The following is a 26,609-nucleotide window of genomic DNA, read 5'->3' as shown; positions in this document are numbered from 1 at the left end:
GCCGTCTGTAAAATGTGTGGTGACTATAATTCCCTACTGTCGGTTGAAATCTGCAGCATACTGTCTTGCTGTCGGGCCAAATCTCTGGGATTATGTTATTACACCCGTAATGCCAGTGTACAGTAGCTGAGCATGCACACTCACACACACTCACACACACTCACACACACTCACTTATACACACACTAACACACGCAGACGTGTGCGCGCGCCCAGGCGCACGCACGCACGCACACACACACACACGCACACACACACACACACACACACACACACAGGAACCTCAGGAAAACAAATGCTTTGTCATTTAAAGATGTTTTAATGCACAAAGAGGGATAATCACATCAGGTCTGACGAGTGTAAATGAACAGCAGTGATACCTACAACAACCTGGAGCTTCTGCATTACACTGGAAACAGCTGATAATGAGAATATAAGAGCCGTTAGTCATCTTTAGGTTTGTCTTTCATTGGGTTGCAGTTGAGGTCAAAGACATGGAAAGAGGAGGAACAGATGGATTACATGTCAGGATTATAACGTAAAGGCACCAGCTGCTAAATATAGAGTACACCTACACATGCTGGCTCAGAGGCTTCTGTCTCTATGATTAGATGAAATAACATTAGCAGATTTGAATATGTGAGGAGTTTAGTAAAGTAGACTGACATTTAGGCTGCAGCTGCTATCCTCAGATGACATTAAAGTCTGCAGATGGAGGATTTGGGGTCAAGTTTAAAGACATTTTAAGCACAGAGATGACGTTAGGATGAGATGCAGAACAGAATAACACTGGATGGTGCACACTGCATGTGCACAGGTAGTTCAGTAGTGTCATTAGAAGTGGGCACTTTATAATGAATACTTCTCAGCCCTACTAGTGTCCCCTAGAGGCAGCAAGGTTCATTACACTGCACAATATTGATATATGTATGTATATATATATATATATATATATATATATATATATATATGTGTGTGTGTGTGTGTGTGTGTAAAAAATACATATGGAACCTGTTAGAAATTGGAAAAACTTCACATATTGACACATATACATCTAGCTAATAGAAACATGTATGTTTATGCATGCTTGTAGAGGTTACATAATATTCATCCCAAAGCCTGTCAATATATGTTGATATTATGTATTGAAGTATAAGATTAATGAAATAATCATATATAAATATGTAGATTTTTAATAAGTATGTTGTTTAGATAAACTAGCATTTTACTATGGGTATTTCATGTTATACGTATATCTTCATATATCCAGAGGATATATATATATATATATATATATATATATATATATATATATATATATATGTGATGATAATATATCCCCTGATAGGTGACATATAGGGCAACTTCTCTCTTGATATAGCAACATATATGTCAGACATGACAGTTCTGTATGCGGAGTAAGAGAAAGTACTTTATTTACATGAAGTCTGTAGCAGCCCGGCTGCTTTGTATGATTACATTGCGTTTCTACTGCGAGCAGCTCTTCACCGTTGAGCACTTGGTCTGAAACGGGCCGTACAGGCAGGAGGTCGAGGTGTGGGAGCTGATAAGGGCCAATCCAATAACAGACTGAGATAAAACTGCAGCTTTTCTGGAGAGCTGCGTCTGTGGTGTATCCTGGACAACACACAAAGGGCACGTCAAAACACCCAGACCCATTTATTTTCTATTACTTTACAAGATTTTTATTATTAACTTCTGATTTATTTACAAACCAAACAGCACAGGACTTTATGTAATCTCAGTTTTTTTTTAATGTCAACATTTGGACAACAACAGACAGATGGCAGCGGTGAGATGTGAAACCACAAAACTGGAGCACATTTCACTGAAGAGACCCCTTTCCAACATGAAACCTCACATCGCGTCTTTCAAATTGATTAACAGCAAAAGTAATTACAAAGGCTTTTCAATGACTAATTAGCCGGAGGGATTCCTGCGTCTCCTCTCAGACTAGAGCTGGACAGTTGTTCAGTTGTTCAGAGATGTTTGGTTTTTAACAGTCCCATGAGCAAATACTGTTCCTGCTCTCACACTGTGGCAGAGATTTGGATGTAATCAGTTTTGAATAGTAAAAAAAAAAAACAACTAATTCTCAAAGCCTGACACTTGCATTACAATTTATAGCACAGTCTGTGAGCAAGTGAATCGTTTTTCCACTTGTAATGGCTCTGTAATCCTACGCACTGGATTTATAGAAACAATGCTGGCTGTCAAAAATGTCTTCCCTAAAGTGAATGTGCTTCTCCAGTTCTGCTGTACTGCTTTACTTCATGAGTGCAGCTGTTTTTATTTAAGAAAATAAAACAAAATATAAAAAAAATACAGAATCTGACTCAGTATCTGCAGATATTCAGTATTAAAGAACTCAGATTATTATGAAATCATTGATTTCTCGCCTCAAACCTTTTCTGAGAGACAAAAAACTAAAAACAGAAACCTTTTATCTGATGTTCCTGATGAGCGCGAGCGGACCGCTGCAGGCCTGCAGGATCAGACAGCACCGAGGCAGAACCTCCCTGCGGCTGAACAGGATGATGTATGGAGCGTTTAGTCCATTCAGACAAGTCACTGTCAACATTAACACACACACATACACACACACACGGGGCGGCGCGTGCATGTGTGTGTGCGTGTGTGTAAACAGATACTGTAAGTGGCCATCAAGCAAATAAAGACAATGAAGTAAAGTGACAGAGACAGAGAAAGACACACACAATGAAACTCAGTCTCCAGCTCTACTTGAGCCACATGTGTGTGTTCCGTCTTTACGACCCGACACATTAAACTCCTGTAAAAGAGCTTTAGCTGACAAGAGACTGACCAATCAAACACTTCTGCCTCACGTACGTGTACTACAGCTGATGCCAACAGGCGCCTGTGTGTGAGAGGAGATACAGTAACTGGTTTGTAGTGTGTGTTCTTAATCCAGCAAGCCTAAGAGCGTAAAGCCATGCTAGCAGCTTTGAGAGGCTGTACTTAAGTGCTAACACATCTTTAGTTTAGCCTGTTAACATTTTAACATTTGCTTCTCGATACTAAACTACAGCTGAGGCTGATGGGAATGTCACTAGTTCTACAGGTGTTTGGGTCAAAACCAAAGCTTCGGACATATTAAAACTTAGACTCGATGACGCTGGTAGATGAAAAGTTACATTAAATCTTTAACAGTAATCCATCCAAATTGTTGTTCTTAAATCCACACGTGTTAATCTCATGGTGGTGCTAGAGGAAACGGGGGATGAGTGTTCACCCACAGGGCACCACGGACATCTCCACCAAGGCACATGGAAATCCAGGCAATAGTCATCAATGTATTTCCATAAAAGCCGACAGCAACTTGCTGCTGGCGCTGGAGTACAAGTCTACGGTGGCCCAGAGAGCTCAAACACTGCAACTTAAGAAAACTCATGCAAATAGATGAAACACAAAGAACGTCAGAAAACATCTTCTTCAGTTTGACAACACATGAGCTGCAAATACTGAACACAGTGGAAGTGTTTCCAGGGGGACACTAGAAAGTGATGAGGGGGCAAAGCGTGGCTCACAAAGTCCTTTGTGTTTTGTCTCTTTGCATGTGTTTTCTTAAGATGCAGTGTGTTGAGCTCTCAGGGCCACCATACAAGTCAGTAGGTGAGCTCCCCTTTAGGGAATATGAATGTCTATAGAGAGTTTAATGGCAATCCATCCAGTTGTTGAGCCTTGACTGACCAGCTGACACTGCTATCCTTAGAGCCACTCAGCTACTGTAGCACAATGAAGAAAGAAAAGAAAGAGGCAAGGCAAACGTGAAAATAAAGAGAAGCTGTGCTGAACTGGTGAAATCCTTCATTCGATGTCTCTGTAGAACAGCCAATCAGAGTTCTCTGCCTCAGCAAACAGTTCAACAGGCTGAGCTGTCGGTCTGATGTTGTCCACTGACTGACTGTCAGCCTGTTTTATGCTTCAACATGGTTCTGCAAACAACTTACTAAAACACTGCGGAGACCACAGAGGTCACCTGATCGCACTACGTCAACAAGGAGGATGTAAAGTGACATAAGGTAAAACTCACTTTGTGCAACGGTTGCCGTTAGCCAGCGCTAACAATAAAACCAGAATTTCATTAAAGTGGATGAAATTTTTCAGATGCAGTACATTTGTCCTTTCTGGCTTTTTGTTGCAAAAAATCTGCCATATTTCCTTTACACAGACACAAAGAGGAACAAAACAAATCAAATCATTTTCACTCCAAAGCCAAAACATACAAAATAACAGCAAGTTTTAAAAAGAGAAATTGAATGTGAACAATTTAATGGCCTAAATTTCACTGGAACCAAAGCTGGAACAATACTAATTCCTGTCAATGACGAACCTCAAGTCCAAAAATGTAAGAATTAGAAAAAAAACTTCATATATTCATTAACGTCCATGTTTTTTTTCTCTCTGATTTACAGCTTTGGTTTTTACTCTCTATGAAACTGTCAATGTAAAAAAAAAACAAAACCAAATCCCAACAGCAGTGACAGGAGGAGCTAGTGATACGGCAAACAGTGAACACACGTCTGACGACACAGGATTTGAAAATCACATTTCTGCATGTAAACGATGAGAAGGCAGAGAGCCTCATTAACATCAGATTTGTCAAAATATATTGTATATATAGAGAGATATAAATACAAACAGGCAATAAAAAGAACAAATAAAAAGGGACTGTGTGTCGCTGTGATCCATTTTACTCCCAGTGTATGTACAATCAAGGCTTACAAAGCTCATAAATTCAGGGATTAAATCACATACCGACACCGCCGCCTCCGTAAAGCAAACACTCGTTCTTCTCTGCGTTCCCTCTTTCACCCATCAGTTCGTCCACCCCCCCCCTCACATGTGTATTTAATCAGCCATCCTTTTCCTTTACTCCACCTTGTACACCGATATTCATCTGTATTATTTCTCGTGTCTTTCAAACACTCCCGCCACTCCGTGTTCCCTCCGTTCGTCCGTCTTTCCTCTACTGCTTCACTCCATCTTGGACATCTCAAACTTGGTTGTCATGGTTTCCTGCAACAGGAAACACACCATTGTTTTGAATTGCTTTTTGGTTAAGAGCAGTTGAGAAATCTGACCATCTGATACCAGGTGAATGTATGTCCACTGATCCACCTGGTTCATTTTGAGTGTTTGGTGCTTTGTCTATTAACATGCTCCTGAAACCATTTTCTTCCTGGACCTGCAAACTATCATGGTACGCTGCAGGATTCACACCTTCCTGTCAACTAATGGGCTTTGTACAAACCAAACCGAAAGTAAACAAAAGTATGTGGACAGGGGTGTGGCATCACAGAGATATCATGGCCTTGACAAACATCCTGAACGCTCTAGGTTTATTTACTGCAAAGAGATCATCGCTGCTTGTTTAGTGTTTGGTGTTAATATGTCTGACTGGTGCGCTGGCTGACATCGCAAAGCCAAAGGAATACACACAGTTACAGCCTGGCAGGAGTTCAGACACAAAACAGCCCTGTATTGAAAAAAAGGGGCTGCGGTGTTGGGGGCGTGTTGCCGCCAGGAAGTCCAACCTGAGTAACACATCCATAGGTCTTCAGGACTATCTGACACCTGAACATCTCACACCGGTTTATATGTATTAGAATAGTGATGCTGATTTTATCATCACAATTGCAATGTAACAGTAGTGCATTTGTTTTCAACCTGTGGGCTGCGAAGTCAGCTGACGAATGATTTTCAAAACACTACAATTTTGGTGAAAAGATGTAATTATAAAAAATATATATATATATATTTAATGTAATTTAATGGGAACTTTTTGAACCCCAGTGTGCACTTGTTTTCTATCTCAGTCTGGTTGCTCGCTAAAAGATCACATCCATGGCCAAACCGGAGAATCAAAATGGGAAGCTGGTTAGCAACAGGAAGAATTAAAAGGAAAGAGAGTCGAGAGAAAAACGATCCCCCTGTCAAAGAAAAAAGAGAAACTGAGCTTCCTACATGTTCCCCTGCTTCTGAACGCTGATCATTATCATCAAAATAGAAAGTGCTCGGAGAACATAATAATTTGGTCACCGTATTGTTTCACGTCAAAAGTGGGCTACCAACATTTTTGGTAGATTTTCAAGTGGGCCACAAGTTGGAAAAGGTTGGGAACCACTGCAGTAGAAATATGGTGTTTGCATTCGTGTGATTGGCCAATGCAGCGCTTGAGTCAAATGACAACACATCATGTTCAACATCTGCCCAACCATGCAGCCCTGCATCTTCAAATGAACAAAGGGGGCTGCATGATTTGTCTTCATGCAGAGCGAATGTTGGTCAGAAACTAACCAGGCCACTCATGGTCACCAGATCCTGCTCCAGTAAAACTCTGCCTGTACTGAAGTGAAGGGGAAAACCCTAAAATTGTCTCTAGAAAGACAAAGTGGATCATCACCGATCAGGCTGAAACGAGAACGTGTTGGTTTGTTAATGTCCCTTCAGAGTCCTCTTCAGTGTTAGGCTAGATCATGGATGTGACGTCTCAGTGTTTTAGACTTTCTGAATCACTCTATCCTCCACCTACTAGCCAACCCCCCCAATGTTAAATGTTAATATTTGCTATTAACTACAGCAGCCAGCTGATGAAAGAACTTGCTGACCCATTTTTTATCAAATGAAATGATATATTTGTGAGGTGTTTTTTTAAAGATTTCCATCTTCAGTAGGAAGCAACAGGCTTTGAGCTGGGAGACACAGACAGAGGACGCCATACTGTACTGGGATCTGTACTCGCTGTCTGAAAGTGAGGCCAGCAGCAATAGATACAGAACGATGAACTGACTGAATATGGATCTCAAATACCAGCTGGAGCCTGTCGACTTTTCCACCTTACTGTTCACCAGCTGCTTGATCCTGGTCAGTGCAGACACTGGACTACAGAGAGCAACAGAGTTTTCTTGATCTTTTAATAAGAGAATTAATGATAATTATCTACAGCTGGCTTCACCTCAGATGTTTGTTGATGCTTATGGAATCTGTATAACTCCTCGACCTGAGACCAGATCTTAAAAAAAAAAAAAAAGAAGCTGGACCCAATATAGTGCTCATAAACCTGTCTGCATGTATAGCGCTAGCATGAGGACTCAAGGATTTACAGGTAAGTTGCAGGTAAGTTGCAGGTTGCCAGCTGTAAATTAAATACCAGTGAAAAGCTTTGTTTTTGGGTTTTTTTATACCAAGAAATCGCAGAGTTTTGCCATTTTTAAACTGGAAGTTTCTCTTGGGTTGATCATGGGGATGGTGGCAGGGCAAAGCAACGTCCCTCCTTAATCAGGATAAATTATATAATTTGTCATAATGGGAACAATGAGCAGGTTAGGTTGAGATGTCTCCTCCGTGTCCTAAATAACTGGAGTTACGTAGTCGGCCATAAGGACATGAATAGCAGGGAGTTAAGGCAAATGTTTCCCCTTCATTTCATCCACTAATAAGAGAGCAGCATTACATAGTTACTGTTCTCTCCCACGTCAAGCAGCTTCAGTTTAAAACTTAAAATCATTAACGTGATGGAAAAAAGCGTAACCCATAAATTACTCTCATTGTAACAACTAATGGATCTGAAATGAGCGACATTTTGAGTCAATCAAAACCTTCCTACCCTCCTTCCTTCTTTTGTTCTATCCCCTCCCTCCCTCCTCCTCTCTGTCCTCACAACACAGAGTGTAAAGGGCATCAGTGTGAGTACTTCATATTACTATGGATTTAATATCTCTCAGTGTGCATACAGCAGCTTACATAAGAAATTGAGTTTACATAAGAGGCACTTTGTTGATTGTTGGATCACTTAAAGAGCTTCCACTCAGAGATCAGAGTAAATAATTTTGAAAATGGTCCGAATAAACAGCTGACAGAGGAGATGAACAAAATCACAAGGAAATGTTAAACATATCAGTGACTAAGAGATTCTGTGTTCAAGATGACCAGTAATAGCTGCAGCAGAAGCAACACACCAAACACACACACACACATACACACTGACGTCACATTGTTCTCCTTGCCATGACAACAGAGACGAGGATAAACAACTGTGTGATAAAACCGTGGCAACTGATGCTCTGTACTGATTGTATGCCGCCCCCTGCTGCTAACAAATATAAGTGTGTGTGTGTGTGTGTGTGTGTGTGTCTCCTGCAGCACATACAAATCTTGCGTGAGGAGATTGTCTAATACTTTGTCTCAGTACGACAAATGGACCAAACATCCTCATCTGTGTTTTAAGTATTTACAAAATAAACTTGCTGTTATTATCTTGTTATTTTACAAAGCTGCCATTTTCTCTTCTTCTTTTCTGTTTCTGAATAGATTTGCACCTTGTACTCAGGTTGTATTTCTACTGTTTTCCTGGTAGTTTTCTCGTAGTTTAGAGGAGATGCACCTCTGTCTCCACCTGACATGTAATACTAATTGAAAAAGAGTGTGCTTAAAAAAACATGTGTCTCAGTCTTTGTTTAAGTGTGTTCGTCTGCACATGTAAGTTTACTCTTAATGTCTACAATGGCATTTATTTTCATTTGCTTAATCTGTTAGTGTGTTTTGTCAGAGTTGATGATAGTGTTGTTTGTGGTAGCATAGGCAAGATAAAGAAAATAGTCTTGGTGTGAGGAGCAGTGATGGCTGGCATTAGGGGAGTGACCATGTTAGTTATCACTGCTCATTAGTCTGTATAGCTAAATTAATAGTTATCATAGGACATGTTAAGCTTAGGGAGCTATTCAACTGAGTCTGGTCCATTTTCTGTAGCACAAGCTTTGTGTTTATCTTAAATTTCAGGCTAAACAGATTGACGAGATTCTTTAAGATAAAGAGCAATTTGCCCAATATAGCCACATTTAATACTCAATATACTGTGTACAACTTAGTCTCATTTAATGGACTAACTCTCAGTCTATGTGTATCGTCTTCAGTTGCTACCATGTTCAAGTCCAGCTCACCCACCAGTAAATACGGACAGCTGATACCTTCAAAACTAATTGACTTTAGTCTTGTTTTCTATTTTGCTCACTGTATATTTTTATTAAATTTAATTCTCAACAATTATAAATTTGAATCTTACTATTACTGTTTGTTACATCATAGTTCACTAATGAAGTGAGAAAAGCAGACATCTTACCTCATCAGAGTCCAGCAGGGGGGGCAGGGCGCTGTGAAGAGAAGACTCAGCATCACATCTGAAATGATGTCGTACAGTAATAATTTCTGCTATCAACAGGTCTGGGCTGAGGTCATGCTCATGATAACTTACACATCTGCCATAGACGACGGGATGTTCTCTTCGACCCACTTCAGATCCTCATCCTGGAAAAACAACAAAATCACATTTAAGTGTTGTTGTGTGTTTTCTCCTCAGGAATCAATAAAAAAAAAAAGTTTAATCAATAAATGCTAATCCATGTTTAAAGGCAAAAATGATGGTTGAGTTACAGCTGGGTAACTACTATTTAATATGTGTACTGTAACTGTAATCAAAGGTATTCATACAGCAGCTTTTCTGAACACTCGGTTTGGAAACTTTTCTCAGAAACCAATATTTCTGCAGAACATGTGAGGAGTTTACGTAGCTCCAACAGGTGTCAAACTAAACGTGAAACCACCTGACAGAACAGGGAAACCAGAGCGTCTCTGTAGACTGTAACAAGAGGTGCAGCCCTAAGCCCACAGTTGGCATCCATACACGGTCCAGTCATGAACCAGGTTTACACCCAGTCTTGTTTGAAAAAAAAGTCTAAGTGGCAACACTGCAGCCGCTGAATGTCCCCTAATATAAAATGAAACTGTTGCTTTTCCAATCAATCTGAAAGAGCAACCGTTTCATTTCAGTCACGTGGCATTCGCCAGACCGATGGTGGATATATGATCAGTCAGTCAGTCAGTCAGTCAGTCAGTCAGTCAGTGACATTCCCCATGAAAGGACTGGCCCTGCTCTTGTGGTCCAGCTGAAATGACAGCGGACTAACAACTATGGTTTTAATGTGTTCAGATGCTTCTGTTGGTCCTACATTCATTCCTCTGACCTGAACTCAAAAAGCCTTTTGTCGTCACTCACCACTTTGTTGGCTTTGGCTGAGCCGTTGGTCTCGTTCTTCATGCCCCTCATCTTCATCCCCTCTGCAGACGTAAAGGAGACAGAAGACACTGAGATGAGGATGTACATTTAACTGAAAACGGATCACACACTGAAGATGGTTCCACTACATACATTACTTATAAACATGTTCTTTATGTTATAAATAAGTAAATACGTTTGTTAGTTAATTGAGCAGTAAAACTAATTGAACTAATGAAGGAAGCAGATTTAATGACTTAATGTTTTTTTTGAGCTGTGTGTCCCCAACTATCTAACTGGTCAACTTAATAATTAACTCACTAACTAACTAAATAAATAGAGGAAGAGAGAAGCGAGACAGAAATAACACAGGAAGGGAAGGAAGGAGGAAACAAGTAAGGGTGGAAAGTAGAAAGAGACTGAAAGGGTGGGAGTGTGCAATTTTCTGACCGAAAGCCTCGTTCATCATGGGCTCCTTCTCCTCTTCCTCACTCTCTTCATCCACCAGAGGACTGAAGGCATACCTGTTATAGAGACAGAGAAACTGGCTTTACTTTACAGTTCAGCACAGAGAATCTGTCAAAGTAACAGCAACAGGCCCGACACACGTCCCCCTACCTCTGGTTATTGGCTGACGGTCGCCATAGGAACATGATGACCAATAGGATGATGGAAAACAAGAAGCGCCAGAACGCGTCATCTATCCACAGCTCCCTCCAGTCCTACAGACAGAGAGAGACATGTTTAATGAAAATACTTCAAAAGCACTCAAGATGTTCATTCAGAGGAGAGGAGACTGAAGATGAAATGCATTTGTGCATTTGCATTCTCTGCTGGCTGATTACCTCCCAGACAGAATGAAAAAAAAAAGAAATCAAATAACAAAATTGGGTCAAAACCTGGTGTATGTCTGGACCAACGTGTGAAACTGGGGACGGAGTTGAAAACAACTACGACATCATTGTGTTGTATTTACATTCAGTCCAGTATCAGCTGGTTTCAGCTCTTTATCTGTTCTCTTCTCTCCTCCTCTCTGTGCTCACATATACACTATTTCAATACATCTGAATTCACAATAAATCTGTTTTCATTTACATGTTTTACTGTTGGCAACACTGCAGACTGTGTGCCCCATGATAGAAGCTGTTTGTTTCAAATCATTTTGAAAGAGCAGCAACCAATGGGGAAACTCCAACTCAGTAATGTGGCATTCGCCTGACCAATGGTGGAACTATGATCACTCAGTCAGTCATGGATTACACTGCCACACAGGCAAAGTTCTAACAGAGGGTAACAGAAGCTCTTTCTGTGTTATACAAGTATTATGGGAAAGTTGAGTGTTAATTAATACTTGACTTTCATAAAAACACCAATAATGAAAACTACTGAAATCAGCACTTATTCCAGATACAAATGTATGAACACTGTCACCCAGAAAGTGAAGTATATATGCGACCACTTTCAACAGAAAATCTGACTCTGCTACTGTTATTTATTAACACTTTTTACAAATTAGTAATGACTCTATCAGCAAAGTGGAAAAATGTTCATATTGAACGTAACTGCAAAAAGTTTCCTACAACATCCACTCGCTTCAACCAAAGCATGATTCATGGTTTTATGGTTATCTTTAGGCAACTCCCAATACATCAGTATCACTCAAGTCTTCCAATAGGTCCAAGGCAAAACCACGTCGCAAAAAAACACAAGAGTTTTTATCTTTTTTTATAATTTTAGGATACAATTTAATTGAGCCCATAAATGTTCATCCTTCAATCAGAGAAAAGATAATTTAATCAATAAAAGAAGAAGCTTTACCAATGAAGCTTTCTAACAAACCGCGTGACCTGAGCTGTCACAGTTTCTGCTTAAGTCCAAAGTCTCAAGTACTCACAGACAGACATTTAGACAACTTGAAGGTCTTGGTTGTCCAGATGATGAAGATGACCGATGCTGTAAAAGACACAAAACACACACACACGCTTCAAAGACCTGAAATGAGTTTGGGCAAATATTAAAAGACAGATTGTTTTTCATACCGATGACGGCGAAGATGAGTGTGTTGGTGAAGTGCCTGTAGAGAGAGAGCTTCACCACATTCCTCCTCAGCCGCAGCAGCTTCATGGTCTGAGCCAGACTCACAAAGATGTGACGACACAGTCAAGGATTATCAACGCCGGAGAAAATAAACACAATAACTGGACAAATTCATCTTTCATTTCTGTTTCATGTCACAAGTGAAGCCAAAACTAGGTGTGTTCAAGAGGCACGCTTTCAAATGGTCTTGGGGTGTTTCAAGGAGTTCAAGGAGAGAAGGCGCAACTGCAGCAAACAAGTAATTTTACTTATAGTTTCAGCTGCAGGAGTTTATCATTCCTAATGTTTTCCCAAATGAATATAAACATTTGAAAAATACAGCCAAACGTATATTTAAACTGTTCATGTATCACTAAGTTAAACTTAATTTAATTGTTGATTACGCGACATTAAAATTCAGCGCTCATGGTTTCTACTAAATACAGACGAATACACGAAGACGAACAAAGCAGAAAAATAGGACAAAAATGAAAAGGGATGGAAAACAAACTTTCTGAGGTACTAAAAAGGGGGAAGGAGCTTTAGCGGATATCCACCAGCAGAGGGTAGAGTCGAGCACAGCCAGAGGAATAGCAGCCAGGAGAACTACATCGTCTTCAGCCTAAAGACAGAAAAAAAGAAAGACAGAAGGGGAAAGGGAGGGGAATGGATGGGGAGTGGGGAATACACAGAAGGGAGAGCAAGAAAAGGAGGGCAAGAAGGCAGGGTGGAGGAAAAAGAGTGACAGGTTGTATGAAAAAGAGGGAAAGGGGACGGGTAAAACAGGGAGAGTAAAAGGATAAAAGAGGGATGAGAGAAGGGAGAACGGAAGTGCAGACACACCGTACCACAGATCAAACAGCAGCTACTGGTCATTCTTAGTTTGTTTTGGCTGACGTGGGGCACCCGGTGGGTGGGCTGAGTGACACCCGCCCACCCAACAAACAAAGACAAACACAACAAAACAGCAAAGAAATTCCTGAAGTCAACTTTACAGAGCCAAACGTGCAGAAAGGAGCATCAACCCAGGCAGAGAGACAGACAGAGGACAAACAGGTTTTAGGCTTTTGTCTCCCTCTTGTGGCAGCAGGTGAAATATGAAGCCTGTGTGTGTGTGTGTGTGTGTGTGTGTGTGTGTGTGTGTGTGTGTGTGTGTGTGTGTGTGTGTGTGTCATCATGGCAAAATGTGGTCCTGGAGACACCTACTGTAGCTGCAGCTGTACCACAGAGGTGTGTGGTTGAGATCAAAATGAAGGCAGAGATCCGAAACATCAACATGTTAATGGGCGTCACAGTTGGTGTGATCCCACTAACCCATCACATCATGGGCTCTAGTTTTTTGATACATATCTGTGGTCAAATATTTCCAAGTCCTTCTTCATCGACAGACACAGCTGAGGACAAAGGTTGTGAGTGGACTGTGAGTTTAGAACATTAATGACTCAGTAAATGCAGCTTTACTGTGGTGGCAGAGGTGAATTGAACACACTGTGTGTGTAAGCACACACAGTCTCCTGCAGTAGATGAAATAAAGTGAACTAGAATTACCTGGTGGTTGTCTGCCTCCTCCACTCAGACTAGTTTCAGTTTACATCGCTGTTTATCCAGTCAAATAAAATCATGAATCGTGAACTATGTCATAATTGTTGTGTGAAGTTTTGACTAATGGCTAAGAAGCATTTTGTGAGGTCACACTGTATTACTTATAGTACTGTTTGTACAAAATCTGAAGAAATTCCCTCAAGGCATTATGGAGATATTGTGTTCAAAGGCCAAAACCGAGTTTTGTGAGGTCACCATGACCTTTGACTCCTGGTGAATGTTTGTGCCAAATTTGTTCCATCAAAGTGTTACTGAGATATTGCATCCACAAGCTGGCGCTGACGCATGAACCATTTTTTCAGTTTCAAAACAATAGTTTGAAATTCATCAGACTACTCTGTCAAAACGTCCTGTCTGACCACCACCGGTTGGCTGTGTGGTGATTACACCCAGTCAGCATTTCCAGCCGGATTACGATTATAAACCAACACATTTGTAATCCATGATTTCTGAACTGTCAGATGAGAAACATTAAATAAAAATCTAAAACACATGAATTTATTAATGTGGTATCCTGTGCCAGGAAATGTATGTTGAGCACCCAGCTCAGCCCGACATGGATAAGTGGCAAACCACATGGCAGTAAAGATGGCTTACTTCTTTACACCCTCAGCCCAGATTTGTCTCTTACATGAGTTAGAAAGTCTCTAGTGAGATGATGAGTGGTCTTAAGTATGATTATATCTGAGAGCCACTGGTTCTGTAAAAACAACTTCATATACACTCAGTAGTTTATCATCACTATTATGCATCATCACTGGCAGATGCACTAGAGCAAACGTGAAACATTACATTCTGGGAGGAGTGGCGTAACTGTGCATGCCATTATTTTGTGGCAGTGATATGGGAAGTGGGAGGAAGTTGGGGTGTTGAGAGAGCTGCTCCAGCCATCAGTCTATAATAAAAAGTTTATATATCTTATTGTTTTAATTATTTTGGGATATTTGTGTGGATAGGGCTTTTATTTTGGTTTTATTTATCAATTTCTATTGTTTGATCAGGGCTGTTAGTTTGTCTGCATGTTTATAAATCTTTAAGTTTTGGTTCAAATATGATCTCTCTGTGTGGTTTTATCCTTGTGTGTGTGTGTGTGTGTGTGTGTGTGTGTGTGTGTTAACATGTGTGCGTGCTCATGTTAAAGGATATCCACCAGACAATACAGGCGTCAGTGAAGGCCAGCACTATGTCACACAAAACTCTACTGCTGGTGTTGTCTCCTCGATCCTGGAGGGAAAGACAGGTTAGACACACACATGCTCACATGCTCACACATGCTTGCACAAGCGCACGCACGCACGCACGCACACACACACACACACACACACACACATGCACGCACACGCACACACACACAGAGTGACTTACAGCGTTGACTCGTAATATTCCCTCGATGATGGAGAACATCAGGTAGAGCAGACCCACTCCGACCACTCTGTGAAGCAAGGCACCGAGCCTGGGCCTGATAGAGAGATACAGAGATATACAGAGTGTGAGAGAGACAGAGTGTTTGGGAACCAATAAGTGGAAAATTAAAATGTGATCATTTACTTGCTGCTTTTGGTTTAAAGATTGAAAACTTGGCAGGTTTTTTTTTTTTGTCATGTAAAACAAACAATCTGAACTCTCTGATGACATGTTTGTTGACATTTCTTGGATCAAGTGAAAATGATCATTAGTTATGGCTCTAAAACATCTATAGTCTTGCCAGCCCTCATTAAAATACAAGAAACCCTCAGGATGTTACAATACAAATCCCAGACGGCAGGTGAAAACCTACTTGACGATGCCGTATCCCAGACTGGCAATGATCACCAGTACCCTGGCCAGAGTCCTCTTCACCGCAGAGAGCACCTCAGCGAACACCACTGCCCCGTGCACTGCAGGAAGACACAGTACAACTCATTAATCCCAGAACACTGTGTTCATCAACAAATACCACCTCTGCCTGTTTTACACCTACCTGACAAGCCGTCATATCTGATGCTCTGGAATTCAGCGTAGTAAACAGCTTTCTCCAACATGCCCAGGAAGATGACTCCTCCAATCCAAAACTGGATCCTGAGAAGATCCCTCCAGTAACAAGCCGACAGAACCAACCACAGCACAGCCAGCAGCACGTACACGATGCACATCACCATGTAAAACTGGAGGCAGAATCAAAGACATAGTGTTGACTCCGGGAGAACATCTGTGACAAAAGTGAATTTGTTAACAGTAATATATTCTCAGGTGCTCTCAGAAAGGAGGCTCGGACGTGAGTTTAAATTACTTTAACTCTAAAAGCTCTTCTCCAGTGTTTTATTTGAAGTGTTGATACATAAGAATATATATTTGTGGTTTTAAGAACCAAAATCCATCTCAATGTATTTTTACATCTCCTCTCTCAGGTTTCTCTCTGGAGCTCTAGGAACAACAGGTCAGTGAGCCAATCAGAAGAGACGAGGCTCTGAACCTCTCTTCTGACTGGCTGACTGTTTTCTGGGTGATCCAATAAAAATATAGCATATTTCAGTTAAAACACTCAGAAACCAAATCTGCAAGGTTGGATGGTGGGTCTGGGTGGGTGGGGCTTGGGGTATGGCTGAGAGCAGTGACTACTTTGTTGTGACATCACAAAGTTCCAGAAGTCCTGACGGCTGGTTTTAAGGCTCAGTTTCTGAATACAGGCTGTGTGCATTTCTCTGTGGACTGAGGCTTTGATACTTTCACAGTATTAATATAGAACCTAGACCTGCTTTATAATCAAACAACACATGGACATCTACTTTTATACTATATGGACCTTTAAAGAACAAGTCTGCTGATGTTCTATATCTTTCTTGGCCTATTTTTTCCCTTTCTTATTGCACCTGTTTAAGTAATATTTACTAAAACTACAGTGACCAGCTATTATCAGAAATAACTGAGCCTTTTTTAAAAATGAAATTACACATTTGTGAACTGTTTTTCAATCTTCACATTTCCAGTAAGTAACAAGTAAGTAATAAGCTTTAAAATGAGATCTACAGATAGGATAAGAAAGTAATGAGAGATGGATTTATTGACAATCACAAAATATATATAAGACCAGACTCATCCTTTGATTCACTGAATATGAAATGTTTGATTTTTTCTTGTGTGTGTGTGTGTGTGTGTGTGTGTGTGTGTGTGTTTGTGTGTGTGTGTGCGTGTGTGTGTGCGTGTGTGCGCTTACCACCATCAGAGGCCACTCAGAGGCTGATATGTAGTCATGTGGACCCTTCATGCTTATCTGCACTGCAAACACAAACAGACCACATCAGACAAACTCGTCACTAACGTGTCATGTTATTATGAACTTCTAGAGAACGTCCAGAGCTGATCTGCAACTTACAAAAATGTCCCATCATGCTCCATTTAAACACATGAATTTCAGTGTTGTGAGCAAGTTGACCATGAATGAACCACGAAGTGCACCAGAGCAGTCAGCAGAATGATATTTCACACCCGTACTCTTAATGGAGTCAATGTCAAACATTTGAATAGCTTTACTCTTTTCAGTTTAAGTTTACTGTGGGCTAAAGTTTGCACTGCCCAGCCCTGTTCTGTGGTGAAATTTACATGAAATATCATTTGAAAAAGGTCAGAACACATGCAAGTATTTTCAATGGGTGCAAAAACATGTCACAATGTCAACATCTGTGAAAACTATAATAGATGTCTCTGGCCCAAACCTTAAAAGGATTAGGTTCCCAACTTTTCAAGTCTTTCTTAAACCAGATGTAGGGCTGCACAATTAATCAAAATCTAATCAAAATCGCAATATGTATATCAATTTTTATGATAAAGGTAAAATGTGTCACAACATTGTTGCGCATTGGTAACACCATAAGTGTTGTGGTGCTACAGAGATGCCCCGACTTACAAATCATATTCTCCAGACAAAAAGGAACATGACTGTTTGGTACAAGACCACTAAAAAAAAAAAAAAAAAAAACACATCATCATAATTTTTATGTTTTGTTCAGCGAAAATGAAAATGCAAAAATGACAATTCCAAGTGAAATCGCAATGTCTGCCAAAATAAAAGCAATATAATTCTTATTTCTTTTATTGCATATCATGCAGCCCTAACCGGTTGTCAACTCATACTGGTTTATAGATGAACATTAAAACAGGTTTAGCCTGCTGGTACTTCTCCTGTTCAGCTGGCTCTCAGAGGAAAGAGATAATAAGATAAGGAAAGAGACAGAGAATAAAAGCTCTATTCCTCATTCTTTGGTGTGAGTCAGTCAAATCAAGTGGGTTTCTTCCAAAACTACTGTGTGTTTGATACAAAATTACATTTTTGTGCTAGACTTCAACTTGGGTGGGCCACCCAGGTATATTAACACGCCAAAGTATATCTGGCCCATCTTAGCATTTTTTCCCCTATTTTTTTATCCGCCCGAGAGAAGGATGCCATCCACAATCTAAAAACTAGTAGACAATTTCCCCTTACTCTACCCCTCTTCTTCCAGTTCATTCACCCACCACAGTCTAACTTGCTGATGAAAATGAACCAAAATATTTTTACGCTTCTCATAAGAACATACAAGATCTCTAGTGTTTTGCAATGTTGCTTCATTGTAGAGCTGTGTGCAGGCCATTGATTCACTCAGCTCCTCTCGCTCTCTCTCACCAACACACTGACAAAGCAACCCATCTGTCATGGTCCAACTGGCCATCAGAAGCACCAGGAGAAGTCCTGCCACATCGGTGGACTGTCAAAACATCCCTGTCTGTGTCTTCTCCCTCCTTCTCTGTGTGCCTGTCATTTAGGGTGCACATGAGAGCATGCTGTATGTGTATTCTGAGACTAGGCTCCATTCAAAAAGTGTAATCAACCGTCACCAACCCCATCCGATTTGTGACTCCACCCACACACCACACAGCGTCTGTATTCTGTCCCCAGTCGTTTACATTGGAAGCAAATTAGGAAGTACATAAAGGCAAACCTGTTTCAGTGATCAGAGCTGATTCACTGGGCTGAAATATTGTGAACACATTCTCTAAATACAACATCTGGTGTTCTGTGGAACCTCCTATTTGAACAGTTTCACCTCAATGCTTCATCACCAGCTTTCCAATAATGCTGCAGAGCTGATAGAGTCAACATCACTGATGGTTAATGGTTAAACAGGTAGCACAGTACAATGTCTTGGCCAAAGGAGTGTAATGTGTGTGTAGGTGTGTTTTAATGTGTACTGACACTGCAGACTCCAGGTTGTGGGGGGGTTAGCGGACTCAGGGCCTTGGCTGTTGTCTTTGCTTTCTTTGATGTTCAGGATGAACATGTATGGTCCGTCCTCCCAGCTCTGGGCCACCGCATCGACGGGGGGGTGACGAACCACCTGTGCAAAAACACAGAGGAAAATGTCAACAGAGATGACACTGCTTGGCATTGTGGCTTTGATCATATACTGTTCAGTAATACCAGGATTCAAACCAGCAACTTCCTTCTTACAAGCTGCTTTTCCAACCTGCTGTAATAAGCAGGTTTAGCTGATCCAGCTGAGCAGTGTGACTGACCTCTTTAGGAGGGGTGGCTTTTCCTTTTTCCCCTGAAGCACCTTCCTTCTCCTGTGCAGCAGCCTGAGAGAGAGATGGAGGTGGAGAGAGCAGTAAAATCAGCTGAGTCAAACATTTCATAATTATAAATAAAATTTAGATCAAGAACTTCTGGCGCTCTACCTGCAGAAAAACAGTAATACGCTCCTTAAAAGTCATACGCTGTCAGTATATGTCAGCGCTACTGAGTCTGAAACTTCAACTTCAACTACAATGGAAACCATTCATAGTGATCATGTCTGCCCAGATCAAACTGATCTTTATAAGCAGATGATTATTATAACAGAATTTTCTGCATCGGGCCCTCTCCTGCTCCGAGCCTGGTCTGAGTGGTCATGGTGAAAGCATCACACCTCACTCACTGACACACACCTGCTGCTGTGAGAGAGCTGGGGCGATAAATACACACTGTTTAAGTCCCAAAACGGGACACAGGACACACATCACAAGTGAGTGTGTGCAGCTTGGTTGGGTATGTATGTATATATGTGTGTATGAATACTATATATATATATAATGTATATTTTATTATCAAACTAATAAGTTCTCTTATAACTGTGTATTACAATTCTGTGTTGTTTTGTACCAAATATAATCACAATATGGCCAAGTGCAAAACAAATCATATTCTCCAGACATAAAGGAACATGTTTGTTTGGTACAAGACCAACAAAAAGCTCAATTTTGAATTTTTTTCAGTGAAAATGCAAAAACTACCATTCCGATTGAAATCATTATATTTGTCAAAATAATGACAATAGGATTTTCTTTGCATATTGTGTAGCCCTACTGTATTATTATGGAAAATATTGCATATCGTGGGAATTATTGCAATATTCAATATTATTAAAAGGACCACATATTGATTACTGTGTTTATAACTACTGTTTATTGCTGCTCTGCATGTCGGTATGTTAAAGGTTGTGTGTTGTTACATGGCTGTATGCACTGAAATGTGTTGTTACTGTATTAGCGCCCTAACGTTTCTGTTTCCAGTTGCTTTGCGTCGCCTGTGTTTACGTGTTTGATATTCTGATTGTTGTTGTTCCTGTCTTCTATGATGTTGTTTTAAATCTCATTGAGCTGATGGTTCTTGAAACATTGCGCCTCAGTACTGCAGTTGAAAATGAGCCAGCTGGCTAACACCGGCACATTTACAGTAACGGTGATAAATGAGCATTATCTCTAAACAAATGGACAGGGCCGTTACACACTGTGGCTCCAAAAGCCTCGTACAAATATGTCAGTAGAGAACCTCAGCATATGACAGTTCCCTATATGGTAGGAGGTGACAGCTGTAATTTTTTGAACACTGTAAGCTATTTTTTTAAACAGCATTTGTATTAGAATGATTATAATGTAAAGCAGATTCTGCACATCTGAAAAAGTAGTACACAGACAATGAAATCATCTTTTGTGTTTTACTGTGTGCTCTGCTTTCTGATTTGCTGTATGTGTGAGTTGCACGTGTGGACCTTTGGTTTTGGAGGCTCCACATCTCTCCTCCTCCTGCCTGAAGTCTTCTCTGTGATTGCCTGAAACAAAGGAAACAAAAACAACATGTCAATAAATATGGTCTTATGGGTTTAGTTGAAGGACGCCATGATCCATGACAAAGTGTTCTGGTTCCTGTTGCTCTGTGTGTGTTGAGATGGAAATGGGTAGATTTAGTAGAAACGGAGGCTATGCAATGCTTATCAATAATCAGGCTTTTGTTGAATACTGCAATAAAAACTGGGCTCAGAACATGATCATACCTGACAAACCAGACAGTGTGTGAATAAAGACCCAGAGCTATGGTGACTGTTAACAGACCAGCAGAGTTTGGAAAGGAGTTTTAACACCTACCATGTGACAGCAAATGATGCTGGATCACTGGACTTCACCTCTGAAACTGTACAACTGCATTGATAGTTGTGTATTGTAATCCAGAGCTACAGCGGAGCTAAGGTGCACCTACTCAAAAATGTAGTCAGGGCTACAGCTGCTACAGAGATATCACGTGAGGACAATGTGAACTGTGATTGGCAAACCTCTGGTGGAGATTACAGAAAATGAAAACATGAAGCAATTTGGGGGAAAAACCTGGTTAGCTTCCCCTTTCCACTGGTCAAAAAACCCAGCAACACTCTCGAACATCAGGCTTTTCTCTGCAGTAGAAAATGTAACAATCTGCATTTACTCCCCGGTCAAATGACTCTGCAGTAATCACAGGTATTTATTGGCTCCGGCTCCAATTGGCTTTGATGTAAACACAACATCTGGGTGAACTCCCTGTTACCCCTACACTGACAGGAGCACCAATGTGACAGGCCCGTTTTACCAGTCTGCATGGCAGCTAGCAGCTCACTCTTTGAATCTGCGTCCGTGTGTGTGGGTGTGTTTGGGTGGTCTGTAACTGCAAGTGATGATGTTGATGCTGCTCCCTGCAGTTGTGTGTGTCCTCTCAAACAGAAAGGAAAACTCATCTGGCTGTGTGAAAAGAGTCAATCTGCTTTTTTTTAGTATATACGTGCTGATTTTGGTGTAAAAACTGTTTATTGCTGAAATATCGTGAATGAATGAATGAATGCAAACGAGATGACTCCTCAGCAGTAGTTTTATTCTCAGTTATGAGACAAGGCGACAAAGAAGTCATCCGGATGTAACTGCAGTTCTAGAAATGCACCGTAGCGCTGCAGGACTCATATCACAAAGTAAATGAAGGAATGTAAATATAATAACTGCGAGCTGTCAAACCCGCTCAGGATCCAAGTTTAGTGCAAAGCAAAATAGTTCAAACTGTTATTTGCTTCTTCTTTTTACGTGCAGGTCTGGGTGAGAAAGACAACTCACCGGTTGCTGCAGCAGTTCTGTCAGCCGTGTCCTCACGTCCATCATCTGCAGGCCGAACTGTAATGTAAAACAAACGCACCCGATTTAAAACACAGTCACCATATTGTGTCAGTGTATGCACCGTGTGTGTAAGAGAGAGACAGAGAGAGAGAGAGAGACCAAGTGGGGAGTGCTGTGTGGTTGGCAGTCGATGTTAGGATACTCGTGCAAAATGTAGAATCCACTTCCTCCTCCTTGTCTGACCTCCGCCGACTTGAAATAAATTTCCGCCTGTTTCAGCTGCAGACAAACAATAAAAGCCAAAGAGAGACAACACAGTGTTATTCATTTGATGGGTCCCAAGATATGAAATCAATTACATGATTTAACAATGGCCATAAGAAGGTAATTCAAAATAACATACGTCCTAACATAAAACAATTAGATTCATGTAAATTAATTGGATTGATTTTCACTTTGACTCAATGATTGATAATCAAACAACTGGATGTCTCCTGCATCCTTGTCTGCATATCACCTGATCCTGATCTTGGTCCAGACCAACCAGAAGTCTGGACCATGTAGGGTCAATGAGTGAAATGATGACAAGTTGAAAACTGTTGTGGAACCAGTCCAGCTACTTTCAATGTAAGACGCTAAAAAGCTGCTGGAAAAGTCAATAGATGACGTAATACACTAATTAGCATATTCAAGATGTCACTGCGTCGTGTTCGCATTTAGTCTAGTATCAGCTGGTTTCAGCTCCTTATCTGTTCTCTTTATACAGCATTTTAATACAGCTGAGTTCAAAATGAAGCTGCTGTCATTGACATGTTTTTCTGTTTCTGTTGTCAAGACAACGGAACAAGTTTGAAACAGTGACTGAAACATGGTTCATTAAGACTACGTGTTAACCAGCAGTCACTTCCAAGCTGCTGCTGAAATCCTGATTTTAGAACCACTCTTCTATAGGCCCAAAACGGACCAAACCACATCTACAAATCTGGATCTGGAAGTTTAGGTTGGATTGAACTCAGTAGACGATAGTGTGTCTTACATCCATGCCGAAGACCTCATCATAGCAGTGTGAGTTCCTCAGATACCAGGATATATTCAGACGGACAGGAGATGAGGAGTTACAGTTCTCCACTGCCAAAACACACACACACACACACACATACACACAAACACAAACAAACAAACTGTTGTTATTAACAAGTGGATTTCCAAAAATGTAGAACTGCTCCTTTAAAGGCATCAAAAACAAATGTAAGAAGAAGAATGGTTCTGTCTCCCGCAGGATCTACTCACATCTGAGATGGATGAAGCTGCTGTTGAACAGAGTTTTAGTGAAGTAGAAGTACTTCTGAGTTTTCAGAGTTTCCTGGAGAAAAAAAACACACAAACACATGATCAGACTTCAGGAAACATATCGCATCCTTCCAGTGCTTAAGATGCAGCAGCAATTACTAAACCTGATCTTTCTTCATGTTGAAACCTTATAAAAACACAACACACACTTAGTGACAGGCCACCAGTCACTAACTGTGACTGGTGGCCTGTCACTAAGTGTGTGGTGTGTCAACGGGCGGGTTAAGGTGCCAACAATAAAAAGTACAATTCTGCTACACAAAATTAGGTTTATTTGTCAGACTTTTCTCTTGTTTTTTCTTGTGAAAAATTTCCTCTTCAGACCTCTAATACTATACCATACTATAATTTCAGCTTTATGTTTATCATTATTTGTGTTGTTAGAGCTGAGACCGTGAGAATGACCTGTAACTGAATCTATAGTGAATATAATCAGTTGGATATTAGGTTATTATTATTATTATTATTATTATTATTGTTATTATTATTATTATTATTATTGATGATTGAGTTGCAATGTTAACTAAATTAATCAGTTATTTGATGGAAAGAAAATTTATCAGTAACTATTTGGATTTTTGAAGCAACAACACCAAAATATTTCTGATTCTAGCTTCTAAAATGTGAAGATTTGTTGCTTTTTATTATAAATGATAGTAAATTAAATGTCGTTAGGTTTTGCACCTTTGGTCAAAAAAAAAAAAAAAAAAAGACAGGTGAACGTCACTATTAGCATGTTTCACTATTTTTGGACATTTTATTGAATAGACAATTAATCAATGTGGTGAGTAAATAATCACCGGATACTGAATATAATCATTAGTTGGATCTTAAATTATTATTATTACTATGAATATAATTATAATCATTGTGGATGCTCATCTGCACATAACACACAGTGTTTATTATTGACTTATTAAATCAATATGTACAGACTGTAGCAGAGAGAGGTTTCTATGAATCCATTAAAAACAGATACTCTCACACCTGAGCAGGTGTCAGGACACACACCGATCAGTGAAGAAGGTGTGCTGCGTAGTTTATTTATTTCCCAGGCTTCATGAAACCTGCTGGCCGGGCTGAAACGGTTTCTCTCTCGAGATAACGCTGTTTATATGTTTCTGGCGCAGCGCAATGTGCGACCGCGCAGCGTGTTTCAGGGGAGTTCCGATGATATGGCGAGACACCCACCACGTTACAACACGTTTAAACAAGGCTGTCGTTTCTCTATCTCCTTCTCTGACCCGGTCAATGTGTGAAACTGTCCGGTACAAGCCAGGTCAGCTCAGGTTGCTGCTGTAAACGGGATACTCACACTGTCGACGTTCAGGATCCATTTCCCCGGTTCGGACACGGCGTTGACTGGCCCACATAGCCCCGTCAGTACCAGCAGTAGCAGCACCGAGGACCAGAGTCCCGGCCCGGCCCGAGCCGGACCCGTGGAGCTCGCCATTTGAGCCAGGAGGAATCAGAAACCAGCAGCAGCAAAAGCCACAGCGACAACTCACAACAAGCTGCACTCTTCCTGGTTCCGGCTAACGTAAGCGGGTGTGGAGTGATGCTTTCAGGGGCCGTGGGAAATTAAACATATACTCTTTGTTGTTTTGTGTTTTAAAGATAGTTAAAGATTTTAAAGATTTAGTTCCCGGCTTTGAACACCAAAGAACAACGAATATGATAATTTCACTGTTGTTTATTCAAAAGTAAACGCTTTTTGATCACTTAGGTTTATTTTGAAAGTATTGACCGGAGGTGGTACATCTTTCAGTGTATGGTGTGTTGACATAATGTTGTGGAAATGCGACAGTGCTAAATACATTACCTCTAAAAAAAATTTTCGTTTTCAGCAAAGTTGATCTATTTCTGATGCTGTCATTTGCGTGCCAATCACATTTATTTAGAAAGTATTGAGCGGGAAGTGTTTCGTGTGTAATTTGACTTGAAGTGATGTAGTTCCTCACTGTGAGGGAGGGGGGGCAGTAAACATAACCTTCAGAGAAGAAGAAACTGTTAATAAAACAACACTTAAAAAGTAGAATTTTTACTATTCCCAAAGTCATCAATGTTCTTTGGAAAAAATGCACCATCAACAACCTGTACACATTAACATTAACACCCAATGTGCTGACCTTAAGGAGTTAACGCTGTGTAAGGTGCTAATTTACGACGTGTTACAGTTCCTCACTGTGACCACCAGAGGGCAGCGTTTAAAAAACTTATTAGTGTAAATTCAGAAACCATTTTACATATACCAACCTTTCATTTCCTGTAAAATCCTTCAAAATAAAAAATTAAATAGTAAAATTAAAGATAAATAGATTTCTCTGCTTAGCTGGCTTAAGTTACACAGTAAAAAAAAAGAAAAAAAGAATATCACCACAGTTGAGCATAATGAAATAATTTCTTTACCAGTTTAAATTCTTGCTTGTTTGTTGTCAGTACATACACTACAGCACTACAGTACATCCAGTACATACACTTGTCTTGTCCTTTTCTTTTCTTAAAGAGTTTTATTTATATGAAAGCAATATAATAATAATATACTAATACTATTATAATTGCATAATACAATTATATGGTGCAATTATATTAGTAGAATGAATGTTTTATGTTATGTTTAATAACCTTTTTTTTTTTTTTTTTTTTTAAGTATATTTTTTTGGGCTTTTTGTGCCTTTATTGGACAGGATAGTGGAGAGAGACAGGAAATGGGGAGGCAGAGAGAGGGGGAATGACATGCAGTAAAGGCCGTCCGATGCGGGACTCGAACCGGGGCCAACTGCAGCGAGGACTGTAGCCTCTACACATGGGGCGCCTGCTTAGACCACTACGCCACACGACGCCCTGTTTAATAACCTTTTTCATCTTGCTTGTTAACTTTGTTTGTAATCAAGTTATTAAAATAACCCGTGGGAGGTGTGTAAGTTATGGTTTTCAATGGCTATGAGCTGTTTCTGACTAAATTTGTACTCCAATGTCACAGCCCTGTTCACAGTTGGACAAAGGAGGGGAGACCACACATAAGTAACTAAACAACTTTCTTTCAGATAACTAAAAGTGAAATGAACATAAAGACAAACTA

The 26,609-nt window shown here is 40.4% G+C and overlaps 1 protein-coding gene across 2 annotated transcripts; it reads right to left on the bottom strand.

Annotated features, from left to right (window-relative positions):
* Positions 1–299: 299 nt before the first annotated feature.
* Positions 300–25,062, bottom strand: zgc:162698 (Transmembrane protein 87A-like). Of its 2 annotated transcripts, none has more exons than XM_056374263.1 (21): positions 24,843–25,062; positions 23,468–23,540; positions 23,214–23,305; positions 22,337–22,456; positions 22,178–22,234; positions 20,818–20,877; positions 19,304–19,366; positions 18,984–19,125; positions 16,968–17,029; positions 15,735–15,918; positions 15,552–15,651; positions 15,140–15,233; positions 14,921–14,998; positions 12,136–12,244; positions 11,991–12,049; positions 10,715–10,818; positions 10,547–10,620; positions 10,097–10,158; positions 9,296–9,348; positions 9,164–9,194; positions 300–5,061 (listed from the first exon to the last, which is right to left on the bottom strand). In XM_056374263.1, the coding sequence occupies exons 1-21, from the start codon at positions 24,978–24,980 to the stop codon at positions 5,020–5,022; spliced, it is 1,797 nt and encodes a 598-aa protein (XP_056230238.1). In that variant the 5' UTR covers positions 24,981–25,062; the 3' UTR covers positions 300–5,019. The 2 variants fall into 2 exon arrangements, with proteins under 2 accessions (XP_056230238.1, XP_056230239.1); XM_056374264.1 differs by lacking the exon at positions 14,921–14,998 and adding an exon at positions 12,726–12,794.
* Positions 25,063–26,609: the final 1,547 nt, after the last annotated feature.

This window comes from Seriola aureovittata, chromosome 4 (genome assembly GCF_021018895.1).
Source record: "Seriola aureovittata isolate HTS-2021-v1 ecotype China chromosome 4, ASM2101889v1, whole genome shotgun sequence".
Lineage (NCBI taxonomy): Eukaryota > Metazoa > Chordata > Actinopteri > Carangiformes > Carangidae > Seriola > Seriola aureovittata.
Note: the sequence above shows the minus strand (reverse complement) of the source record. Positions and strands in the feature narration are given on the sequence as shown.